Source organism: Azolla caroliniana, unplaced genomic scaffold (genome assembly GCF_043228905.1).
Source record: "Azolla caroliniana isolate FFs.n. ecotype wild unplaced genomic scaffold, voAzoCaro1.0.p SCAF_11, whole genome shotgun sequence".
NCBI lineage: Eukaryota > Viridiplantae > Streptophyta > Polypodiopsida > Salviniales > Salviniaceae > Azolla > Azolla caroliniana.
The window spans coordinates 17,911,563-17,923,999 of NW_028230446.1; the positions used below are offsets into that span (position 1 = coordinate 17,911,563).

Consider the following 12,437-nt stretch of genomic DNA (forward strand, 5'->3'; position numbering starts at 1 on the left):
GGTTTTTGTACCTATTGTATGTGGCAAGCTTGTTGGCATTTGTGATTGGGCATATCCTTGACTTTTGTAACATACTTGTATACTCTCTCCATGACTAGCACTTAATTCTAATAGCATGACAAGCTAGGGTTGAAGTGATATGGGTATGCTTATGTGGAGCCACTATTAGAATGTGTTGTATGCCAACATAACACATCTTAGAAAATCAATATTTGCTCACATAAAGTAAGATATGGACGGGGGAATATGGAAATCCCAACATCCCAAGATTTAAATAAAGGCCACAAAATACCCTCCTTTTAATGGTGTCTACTTTACCTTGAGGGTACTTAATTGATGTTTCCATCTTAAGGAGGGGTATGTTACTGTTCCACAAAAAATCCATTCCACCAAATTGACCTCAGATAAACCAGAAAATCATTGCTCATAATCACCCTTGTTCATACTTGCTGTTTTACAAGACTATTAATCCCAAAGAACTTGCATTGCAAACCATGAGAATATCACTTGCTACAGTGATACTGTCGTTTTGTACTTCTAATAGTCAGAATATCACTTATTTGTATCCTGGATTGAGCTTAGCAAAGAAGCAAAGAAATTGTGAATACTGATGGACTTCTCAAATACAAAGAAATACATATACTGCACCAAAAATGTGATGAATTATAATTTCTCTAGCCCAAGGTTCAAAAAAGTGTAGGAGGATTCCTCTGAATATATCGATTGCATGCATGATTATTGCTGTAGATTTTTTTTGTTGATGTCAACCATATCATAGAAGGTAATGGATTTTCTCTTAAGTTTTTTTGGAGTTTTGTTAAAACTACTGAAGAAGTGAAGAATAAGTGAATATAAGCGCAATACTGCCATCTTTCTGTTCACAACTTTGATAGCTGAAAAGGCGTTAGGACTGAGTCCACCCATTTCTCAAACATCATTGAAGACAAAAGAGGCTGATCTGCTGGAACCTGTTAGTAAAGTTTTGTAATGCTATTATTATGGGAGCCCTATAACATATGCACAAAATGTTCAATCACTCTTTCTTATGGATTTCAAGTCTTCAATGTATTATGACCACATTCAATCTAAATTCGTGTAATTTAAAATACTGAGCTGAAATTAAAACAAATCATCATTGGTAGTTTTAGCTGAAAGCAGAAAGTCTGAATGGTTATCTTCAAATGACAAGGTAATGGAGAACTCACAAAAGTTGTATGTAGTCAAAATAATTTCTCAAGAAAAAAAAAATGTATCATGAGAGCAATCATACATACATTAGACAAGCATTCGAAAGAACTAAGAAGATGCATTTAGGAGCAAATGAGTTATTGAAAATAACTAATCTGAAAGACTCAAAAATTAAAAGAATTATACCATTACACATCACGCAATGTACATCCTCTTAGTTATTGGAATCAGTAATGATGGATTTGAGAACCCATTGCAATTACTACATTTCTTGCATCAGTTACGATGTTATACATTACATAAAATCCTATTCTAGAACCTTAGCAGATTGAACCCCAGCAGTAAAAGGAAATACTTGTTTCGAGAGGTCTATACTATGTTAATGTTAAGTGCCATGGACACCCTTTTTATCTGACATTGAAAGTGTGTTCCTGAGTGTTATGGTTGATCAAGGATCAATATGCAAACAATTAAGCAATGAAGGAGAAGGATCGCTAGTTAGAGTTAGCTATTTATAGACTTACCTACAACTGGCAAGACATAAAAAACTATATTCCAATTTCCATCTACAAAGAAAACACCTAAAGCCAAATTATCACAGAACAATCTTATTCCCTCCTAGCAACCAGTTCTCAAGAAATTAAATCTCTTCGCATAAAAAAACCAACTTTTTATGAAAATGTAGTTATTACCATTTAAAAAACAAGAGTCTGATAGATCGAAACAAAATACCTGATGCCCTGCCGAGACAAATACAACATGAGCAAGATTGCTCAGACTCCTTACATAACCAGCCAATACTCCATTATGTTTCCATACTGATCTTTCAGATTCCCAGAATGCCTTAATGTGAAACCAATTCAAGGAACGCATCCAGTCTTCTGTGCCTGATGGACCATCCTTCACATCATACATTCCTTGGTAGAGTAAAATAGGTAATCCCTTCTCAAGAAGCACTTCAACAAGATCCTTTGTACTCTTCATGGTGTCCTAAAAGAGATTACATCATCAATGTAAAAATTCAAACATACCCATTTACTGTGTATATGTCAAAGAATGTGATATCAGAACATGGGAGAAGCAATTTGTGAGCTTAGACAGTTTTTTTCTTTTCTTCTTCTGTATTCTGGTTTTCTCCACGCAACAAACAAAAAATAGGCAAGAGGAGAAGCAAAAGGTAATAAAATAAAAACGCTCACCAAAAATCTAGGCTTAACAAAAAAGCTTATTAAATTTCAGTAGGCCACCTCACTAAATAAACTATCTCAAGAACATACCTGTGCCATGATTGCACGAACACTTCTCCGACAGCTCACCCATGGAAAAGCATCACCATCGACATTCAATTGCCTTCTAATATCTGTTGAATTCAGGTACTTTGCCAAATAGTCGGAGCCATCCTTTTACAAGTTTCAGACAAAGATTTCAATTTCGGTTCAATAGCCATAAACATTTGATTATGAACTATAAAATTACCTCTGAGTGATGATATCTACAAGAACGGCGAATATCAAGCATGGTTTTTATACCACTTGTTTGCTCAATCCATTTGCATAAAGCTGTTCTCTTCTCACAAGCTTCTTGCCATTCTCTCCTGAGAAGTGCACACCGAAAGCATTCATGTTTTCAGCTTTAAGTTTGTCCCCCAAATAGATGTAAACAAGATTCTATTTACTCTTTCATGAAACTCCATTTCTGATCTCATATGCTTTCTGATAGCAAACCATGAAGAAATAAATGTCAACGAATCTCCAATGGTACAAGAACCATTGTATATGCATAAAACATCAGTACATTAACACATTTTTTCTACTCACCTTGTTACTAGCATGCCATTCAACTATTCAACTTTGGACAGTTCATTAATTGCTTGTGCAACTTTATAAACTCACAATTTTTTTTGATATGCTGATAAAATCAAATTATGATGAAAATTCCTGTTAAAGCAACACAGTTTGCAATAGCAATAAGATATCAAAGATACAACTGCTATATATGGCATTGAGGTTATCACCAATTAAGTGTTTGCAAAATACAGGGTTTATACTATTAACTCTACAAAAGCTACATTCACATTTTTGTGAGCAACTGTAGACTCTCAACTATGAGCAATAGCATAAGTCCTCAATTAAGGTAACTATTTTAGGGCTTAAGTTACCTTATATTACCATTTGTATCCTAACAATGGACTGATAGGCTATAAAATAGTAGATTACGCATGCTAAGCAACATAGGCGAGATTTAGAGGAACACTTATGCTTACTCCCACATGTCCTCATATAGGAAACAACTGGTTTTGCTTGTTGTGAGAACCTTGAACAACAATGGGAGAACTAGCCACAACCAACCTTATCATTGCTCTGCATTAAACATCACGACTGGAATGTAGGAAAGGCCCATCCCTTGTAGAGATAAAATAAGACTAGCAAAAATGATAAACTTTCAGGGATTTAAAGGTAAGTACACAGATGTAGTTCTAAACAGAATAATAAGATGCTTCATTTGTTGCTAACCTTTTGACCAGATCAACTATATCTGTTGCCATCTGCTGAGCACGCACTGCTTGTTGTTGGTCTAATAAACCAAACGCATTTAGCACTCTTGCATGAGCCTGTACCTGGAAGTGTCAAAAATAAAAAGTTCACGACAGGTTTTTGAAATTAATCGCAGGGGAAAACCCCTGAAATACCCAAGTTTTTCTTTATTTCCCCAAATGCCTGTTCCTTATTTCCCCAAACAATCGTGTCAACCCCACATAATAGATAAACGGGGTTGCCAGAGGAGATATATAAAACAAATGGATATCTCACAATTTCTCATAATATATTCATTCTTGAATATGAAGGATACCTGGCTACATGGGTCTACCAAGCCATTTCCAATTGCAATGCCAACCAATTGCGACTTCAATGGACTTGGTTGACACATGATATGGTAAGCTAAGGAAGGAATATATTTCCCAGCATAACTCTCTCCAGCCAAGAAAAGAGGACGTAACCGAAAGACAGGATTGCGTCGCACAAAATGACTAAGAGCATAATCCAAGTGTCTTGCAGCAGTTTCCTGATCCTTTGGCACATCATCATCTGTTGAGGATAAGCTGAATCCTGTCCCAACAGGATTATCCACGAAGAGCAGACCACATCTAACAAAAGAAACTACTAGACCTTAGAATAAAATGTTAGGTTGCAGGTGTGTGAAAAACTAGCTCTCAAAAAAATCAAAATAAACAGTGAACAATCAATACAGGACAATGAAATCCGAATCAAAATCAAATTTGAAAAACAAAATCAGAAAATAAAAAAGAAAAAGAAAATTGATATAAAGCTGAATCCTGTCCCAACACAAATATCCACAAAGAGCAGATCGCATTTGATAAAAGTAACTACTAGACCTTAGAATAAATCATTAGATTGCAGGTGTTTGAAAAACAAGCCCTCACAAAAAGTGAATGTGAAAATTGGAGAAAAGAAAATTTGAAAAACGAAATTGGGGGGAAAAAAAATGGAAGTGAAAATGAAAAATGATTAATCACCTGTGATTCCAAGTTTCCTGATTGAGCTGAACTGAACCATTCTCAAGTATCCACCATGGTCCCACCTCATAAAAACAACCAATTAAACTTGAGCATCCTGGACCTCCATTCAACCAAAGAAGCCATGGAGTGTCTTCCAGAGGCAGAGTTGAACGTGTTGCTTCATAGAATATGTAGAACAATTTTGATTTATTTGAAGAAGCACTGATAGGCAGATAGCCAGATTTTGTAGGCAAAGCTTCTTTTGGTAGACCTTGGCCTCCTGCACATGACCCCTTTATGATTTTTAATTTCCTACCCTGCGCAAATAATAATAATGCGTATAAATATAGAGCCAGCACAATATGCTTCTATCACTAACCCCTTAAATCCTAAGAATACTTAAAAGTATTTACGTGAAACTGTAACACTAGATTTACTACCTCCCTTAAATCTAACATTTCGAAATATACCCGGCATAGAATAATAAGGACAATGGGAAATTTAAATGCTTGTCATGACATGCTGGAACAGTATCTCCTTAATAGAATATATTTCGTTTTCCTATTGGCTTCTGTTGTGTATGAAAGCTAGAAAAAGATAGTGGTGAAAGCCTAAATGGATACCAAAGTTTCCAAGAAGGACAAAATCAAGTTGCCTTTGAGTAACTAGTCATAGTTCCTAGAAACGACTTGTCTCATTTGTTATCAAGGAAATTGACATCACGAAAAAAAACAGGAGAAAATATCTGAAATACCAATGGATTTTTTCTCTATTTTCCGAAGGCCCTTACGTTTTCAGTATTCCCTGATATGCTCCGTCAGCCCCCAAAAAACAGAAAAAGATGATATATCACATATATTTGAGAACAGAGAATGATTTGACAATACAACCACCCAAATTGAACATATAATTGCTCGAATGGGTATCGAACAAGGGTTGGTAAATAACATAGCATTAGGGGAGTTGAGTAAATAAAGAGAAATAATGGAGCATTGCAGAATTTTCCCCAAAAAGCAACTACATACTTCACGAAACAATACAATTGTGAACCCAAGATAAGCTGACGGAGCAATTCAAGGTATTAGAATCAGCCAAGGAGAATAGTGAATAGCAAAATGGAAATTTCCAAATGTACTGGAACAAAACCGTTTAATACTATGAAAAATAAACTGGAAATGTTTGAATTTTTGTTTTCAATAATAGTTTAAAGATTGACATCTTAGTTATATCTCCTACTCTCTAAATATTACCGACATTAAGAAAAAGATGAATTTCAAGGAAACTTCTGAAATTTCGGCACTTTGGACATTCTAGGAGTCCATACACATGTTCACACTCTCACTACATATATCCATATACAATGTATGCATGTATGTGTACAACATGCAATATGTTGATTATAAGTATTTGAATATTCCATAAACACACACATACATATAGATAGATAGATAGATAGATAGATATCTGAAAAATATATCACGTCTCAGATGTATATACATACCTATATTATGCAAAAACACACACATGTCATGTTTTATAGGTTTAATTATTGGGACAAACACCAAAATACCCCTAACTCTAAGAATGGAACCGAAAACCATAAAGCAAATCAAGGCATTTGAACTAATCCAACATTCATGCAATTCCTTTTTACTATTTCTTTTACAGATTCCATCTATTCTTTGAAGCTATATATCTACGATTAAATTTTCTAATGAAAAGTTGGACAACATTGAAACAAATTAGCGGTGCATATGTAATTCAATAATTTCATTCATAGAGTGAAACAAGATCTATCAAAGAAAAACTATTTTTTGATATAAGATTGATTTGATTTGATTTCATGGTCGGCAAATAAAAATGTACACGGGGAAAAACTAAAAACCAATCGCAGATATTACAAAAGAACACACCGAGATTTTCCTTGGAGAGGTATCTGAATTAGGCTCAAGGCCAACCATAGCATCAGTGCGCCTTTGCTGCCTTTCTCTAGGGAGGGAGAAGAAGGAATGGATTTTTCTTAGAAATAAAAAGAAAGAAGAAAAACCTTGTCACCGCTGCATCTTTCCATGGTGATTTCTTTAATTATCCAGAATGCCCCCCCTGCCTTTCTCGATCTCTCAACGTTTTCTTTAATTTCAAAAATGCCATCTATTCTATATCTGGCCGTTGGCTTGGTGGTTTATACCCAAATTCAATCCTTGCCATGGGCTCTTAAGTGTTGCCAAATCGTGGACAAACTCATACAATACTCAATCAATCCACCATCCCATACAATCACGAGACAATCCCCCCCCCCCCCCCCCCTTTATGGAAGTGGAGTAACAATTTTGAACGTTAGTTATAGCCATTTTTGTCTAAGAACTAAATAAAGCCAAGGGAATGACAATTGGGGGAAAATGACTATCCTTTTCATCTTGGAGTTGATGTTATTATTATATATGTTATCCACACCTCGAGTTTGGCATGTTCTTTGGGGGCGGAGGGGATTTCTTCGGATTCCAACACGAGGTGGTTCTCATGTTAGTGTTGTTTCCATGGGGACGTTTTAATGCTATATACAATATGAATGTCATCTCCTTCGTTTTAGTGTTTGATGTTATAAATTAGAGGTAACCACCCTCTTTTGATTCAATATGATAGAGATTTGTCGCCTTTGGCTGTGGACATGATGTTTTTCTTATATGATAGGAGATCTCCTTTAGTTTGGATGGAACTTTTTCCTTTTTCTTGTACATGGCGTACCATAAGACCTTTCTTTCTTTTTGCATTGTTACAATGTTACGTACTCAAAAGATAATTTGCTACCCAATATAATCTGATAATTTCAGGAAATCGTTTCCTGAAATTAAAGTATTTGGAGACACTACTCAATGGGGTATGAAAATTATAAATAAAACATTTTGAGATTTCTGTTTTATTGTTGTGAGGTTCCAATAAGACATATATATACCACCTCCTGTTTGGATATATACAAACATGGGGGAAATGCATGTGAGATAAACAGAACATGGTAGAGAAAGAATCATTTTGTATATATATGTATGCATGTATACAGTGGCATCTTATGCAACATGCCCACTGAAATGTGTTTGGATAATTGTCATCCACTGGATCCATATGAAGCTGCAATTTGCTAACTATGGATGCGTGGGTTTGTGGATAATAAATAGGCTTTATTTCTGCTTTCTTTGGGCAAGAGTTGATAAATATTCGGTAAATATAGACTCATATCCAGGCAATTTGCCAAAACCTGCATCCAGGCAAAACAAAAAGCATTGGATTTCCAACCAAATAATCATTTTTTTACTTAACAATATCCACCAAGGAATTCCAAATATATGCTTTGCTTATTTGCCAAAAATGACTAGATTTGCTTAACCAAAATTAAGGATTTTTTAACCACATGATTTTTATATTGAATACATCAATTACGGAAATTCACGTGGATGTGGCACAACGTATTAGTTTATAAGCTCCCTTAATAAATGTAGCACAGCTTTTCATTTAGATTAATGATTGATTGAACTCCTTCCCAATTCTTCAAGTTAGTGCAAGCCAGTGCAATTTCCAATCAGAAGCGTGATTAACAAAGTAAACTTCTAACTTTTGCGACAGCTATTAGTATTTCGATGCCGTTATTGGCAAGATTCACGTCTTAATTGTTGCTTAAGATATAATTATGTGTTTAGTCTTAGTTTATCATGTGATACCAAGCATATATAGGTAATTTTGAACACCTGGGAAGTAATTGATATCGATTATATAGTAGTCATTGCCTTTCCCACCTTCCCTGATCATATCAAAATTAAAAAGGCTAAGACCCTGCAAGAAAAAAGACATCAGTATGTTAAAAGCAGTCTGAGCCTTAATGAATTAACCGAAAATATGTCAAAAAAGATCTTAAATTTCCATGATTATGTAGAAGGTTTATTAAGATATTCTTTTTTAAAGGATGAGGTCTAACCAATCGGGAATGCAGTTCTCTTGATAGAGACTCAAGCAAATCACTAGGAGGTAACTCTACAGCAAAAAAGGAACATACGACTTTAGAACAGCATATAAAGAGATGTAGAGTGCATAAAAATTCCAAATAACACATTCATTACATAACGGATAGCTCACCACTGACAATAGGATCAAGGAGCTCCATGTCAGCATACCCAGTCGAACATGAGATCCTTGGAAAGGGGGTTATACCAGTTCCTGATTGGTTTTCATAAACATTGGCAAGTGACAGCCGACGGACTACTTTCACAATATGTCCAACAATAAAAACCTTGAACAAAAGACCACCTGATAACAAGAAGATAAAAGAGAATAAAATTTCTATAATTTATGACCAATTTTGGGGGCATAAAACGAAAAAGAGCCCTCTCAGAAATGCTGCACTTCTGTATTTTTTTCTAGATTGTTATGTTGTACGCATCCAAACCATATACTGCAACCATTATTGGAGTTCATTCATATCAAGACACTATGGCATTTAATTTCTAGAAATGTAACCCCTTGAACTCATAGCAGTAACCCATTGCTCCTTTCCTCCTTGTATGCACAGAGAAAGAGGGGAGGCTGAAAGCCCTTTTCTTCTCAAATTGACCCTAGTACTCATCATCCATCATGATCATTGATATGGTATCTATTTCCATTCAGTAATCAAACATTCAGACTTGAGAATGAAGGAACAGAAGATTTACTAATGTCTTCGAAGAAACCAAACACCAGATTACATGATTAAATGTTGAGTACTAGAGAAGTTGGTTTTTGTTAGATATGCTTGATTCTTTACATACCATGATTGATGAATTCCTGAAGTACCAAAGGTGGTGTGAGTTCAGACAAAGAAACTGTATTGAATGCCAAAGAAAGTGCATGCGCTTTTGCTGAGTCATCGATTAAAAGTGGTTTTGCAACTGTCAAAAAGCACACAAATGCAGAACTCCACATGAGTAAAAAATTCCCAATGAATTTAAACTGTACAGCTAATAACCCGTGAGGCATAACAATTCAACCTAATGGAAACTTTAGCCCTGCCTTCGACACTTTTTCATGTATGATGATAGGGTCACAATACACCACAAGCTGCTTTGGTGCCCGCACATTGCCTGAGACATGTAGCCAAGAGATAAATTGATCATTTGATGGTGTTAAAAGAAATGAAAGTGACAACAACAAACAAGAACTTTTGCAAAAATTTAAACCTTGTGGATGACAAAAGTTCAGGGAATCCACTTCCTGCAGCATAGATTTCCTGTTATAGACCTTTTGTATCGCTTCTGGTGGATCAAGAATCACAACCTCTGGATTTCTCTGCTTATAAGCCTGCAGCATATCATAGAAAGACCAACAGTAAATCATTGACAATAGAGAAGCACCAAAGCTTGTATTAAACAAGCACAAAGAATAGTTTGTACCTCCAGTTGTTGGTGCCAAGAGTCCCCAAACAGCTGTGAAAACATTCAGGCTAAAAATGTTCAAAATAGAAATATGTTGACATAAATTTCAAATTGGCCTTGCAAATAGAGAATAAAGAAACAGAAAGACATTGAGATTACAAAAATATTCAGACAAGCTTTCTGTTGACCATTTTCAAAAATACCATTAGTTTGTATCCTACTCTCAGTATACATGCCCCAAATGCAATAATAAAAACCTCTAGGCGTTATGATGATGGCAGGAGACAGAGCATCAGAAAAGGAATGATATATGCCCATTCACAGCAAAATTCAAATCGAAAAACATCATACATAAATGCAATCAAAAGAAATTTGGATTTTGTAAGGAATCATGCATTCAAATTTCTCAAAAACCCAGGAAATAGTGTATGACAAGTGCTGCAAACAAAATGCATTTGGAATAAAAATCAAACTATGTGCTAAATAAACATTGTATAATAAACAAAACAAGGAGAAAAATATACAGCCATCCACGAGGATATCGGGAAAAGATGGAGACTGTAATCTAGAGGAATTGGATACTCACGTAATGTAGACAACAATAAGTGCACAGTGTGAACTAAAGAAATTGATTTCTCACTTTGTGAAGGATAACATCGAAGTGACCTTGCTCATCAAGTGGCATGTCGGCATTGATTGCCACAAATATGATACCTTTGCTCCTGTCATGACAAGGAAGGATCTAAATGTTAACCCTAGCATCCTCTGGTATGATCATATTGAAAAAAATCAAAGAGTATGGTTGAAGAACCATTTCAGCATCATTCTCAATGTGCCACAATCAGCAACATTAGATAGTTGCGATCATAAAAACATATGATACCTAGGACCTTCCCTCAGGTATGGACATAGAGTTACATATGAATTACTATTCTATATGAAAGAGATCCAGCACATGGAGCAACACTGAGAAAGCACATATATACATACATACATACATACATACATACATACATACATACATACATACATACATACATACATACATACATACATACATATATATATGCAGATAGATATGTTTGTAAGAGCATGTGAGTGTATTGTATTTGGGTCTATCTCTAGCCTTCGTTCAGCCCCCTAATGTACATATTATACATACATACATACATACATACATACATACATACATATATATATATATATATATATGCAGATAGATTATGTTTGTAAGAGCATGTGATGTGAGTGTATTGTATTTGGGTCTATCTCTATCCTTCGTTCAACTCCCTAATGTGATGATTAATGGGTAGAGACAAGGAGTTTTAGACTAATTTAACCTTTGATGCACAAATTTACATCTGTTTTAGCCTTAACAAGACCCACTGATGCTTGATTAATGCATTTATAAGCATACTCTTGTAACAAACCCATATGTTTGAGGATGACAAATGTACCTTGCAAGGGTGACAAGGGTTGGTTGGAGAAATCTTTGGGTCTTCCGTGCATTGAGAGCATATCCGACTATGAACTCCGATAAGGAAGACATAGAATCCCTTGATGATGATAAGATGAGGATGGTAAGGGCGATGGTGGTGGTGATATAGATGATGAGGATGTTGATTGATTTCGATGGTGATGTTGATGCTGATGTTGATTGATGCTGAAGTCAATGATGGTGATGGGGGATCGTGAATGTGATGGTGTTTGTTCTAGGAGAATGCAAATTGTATACTTGAGAGCTTACTTCTTTAACATCAAGCATCAATCACTCATTTTGCTTATTTCCACCATCATCATGGTCATGGATTACAGTGTTGAGAAAGTGGTTTCAGTTGGTGTGGATGATGATAATGATGGTGGTAGTGGTGATGGTGATGATGATGATGATGGATGATGATTATGATGATTATGGTGGTGGTGATGATGATGATAATGATGATGATGATTATGACAGGTTCTTCTTCCCCTTCCAGTCCATTGAAGCTTAGGTAAGACGAGTGCAATAGCTTCACATCCCACCCTCATTATCTCTCTCACGCTCTCTCTCTCTCTCTCTCTCTCTCTCTACTCTGTTCCGAATATTTACCTCCGGATATGCCCACAAAGAAGGAGAAAAGTATATGCTTACAAGAAGAAGAAGAAGAAGAAGAAACAAAGAAAAAGGGCAGGAAGTAGAAATTAGGGAAATACCCCTCCTCACCTTTTCTCTTAATCTTTCCAACATGCCCCCCCTCCCCTGCTTTTCTGCTTTTCATCATCATCTCCATGCCGGCACCCACCCGGGCTCCGTCCGAGTCGATCATGTATACATTATACATATATGTACATGTAAC

General features: G+C 35.7%; 2 protein-coding genes across 4 annotated transcripts; both read right to left on the reverse strand.

Annotated features, from left to right (window-relative positions):
• Nucleotides 1-839: 839 nt before the first annotated feature.
• LOC147858205 (serine carboxypeptidase-like 50) lies at nucleotides 840-6,731 on the reverse strand. Its single transcript, XM_087326835.1, has 8 exons — nucleotides 6,619-6,731; nucleotides 4,724-5,022; nucleotides 4,039-4,333; nucleotides 3,702-3,805; nucleotides 2,665-2,782; nucleotides 2,466-2,588; nucleotides 1,921-2,178; nucleotides 840-968 (listed from the first exon to the last, which is right to left on the reverse strand). The coding sequence occupies exons 1-8, from the start codon at nucleotides 6,664-6,666 to the stop codon at nucleotides 879-881; spliced, it is 1,335 nt and encodes a 444-aa protein (XP_087182961.1). The 5' UTR covers nucleotides 6,667-6,731; the 3' UTR covers nucleotides 840-878.
• An 861-nt stretch (nucleotides 6,732-7,592) lies between these two features.
• On the reverse strand, nucleotides 7,593-12,226 carry LOC147858206 (inositol-tetrakisphosphate 1-kinase 1-like). Of its 3 annotated transcripts, XM_087327674.1 has the most exons (10): nucleotides 11,559-12,226; nucleotides 10,742-10,823; nucleotides 10,120-10,152; nucleotides 9,907-10,027; nucleotides 9,718-9,810; nucleotides 9,499-9,618; nucleotides 8,831-9,001; nucleotides 8,673-8,728; nucleotides 8,446-8,530; nucleotides 7,593-7,958 (listed from the first exon to the last, which is right to left on the reverse strand). In XM_087327674.1, exons 1-10 carry the CDS (start codon nucleotides 11,648-11,650, stop codon nucleotides 7,882-7,884), a joined length of 930 nt encoding a protein of 309 aa, XP_087183800.1. In that variant the 5' UTR covers nucleotides 11,651-12,226; the 3' UTR covers nucleotides 7,593-7,881. The 3 variants fall into 3 exon arrangements, with proteins under 3 accessions (XP_087183800.1, XP_087183801.1, XP_087183802.1); XM_087327675.1 differs by lacking the exon at nucleotides 10,120-10,152 and having other exon boundaries at nucleotides 11,559-12,223; XM_087327676.1 differs by lacking the exon at nucleotides 11,559-12,226 and having other exon boundaries at nucleotides 10,120-10,169.
• Nucleotides 12,227-12,437: the final 211 nt, after the last annotated feature.

What these genes read in the sequence shown, in the direction of transcription:
- LOC147858206 (XM_087327674.1), bottom strand. Translation starts at nt 11,650, where the DNA reads ATGTCTTCCTTATCGGAGTTCATAGTCGGATATGCTCTCAATGCACGG. An exon ending in AGGGCTAAAGTTTCCATTAG is followed by an intron (nt 9,619 to 9,717) that starts GTTGAATTGTTA and finishes GCTTTTTGACAG; the next exon opens with TTGCAAAACCACTTTTAATC. An exon ending in CGATATCAATTACTTCCCAG is followed by an intron (nt 7,959 to 8,445) that starts GTGTTCAAAATT and finishes GCCTGGATGCAG; the next exon opens with GTTTTGGCAAATTGCCTGGA.
- LOC147858205 (XM_087326835.1), bottom strand. Translation starts at nt 6,666, where the DNA reads ATGGTTGGCCTTGAGCCTAATTCAGATACCTCTCCAAGGAAAATCTCG. An exon ending in ATAGTTGATCTGGTCAAAAG is followed by an intron (nt 2,783 to 3,701) that starts GTTAGCAACAAA and finishes TGCACTTCTCAG; the next exon opens with GAGAGAATGGCAAGAAGCTT. An exon ending in GTAGATATCATCACTCAGAG is followed by an intron (nt 2,589 to 2,664) that starts GTAATTTTATAG and finishes AACTTGTAAAAG; the next exon opens with GATGGCTCCGACTATTTGGC.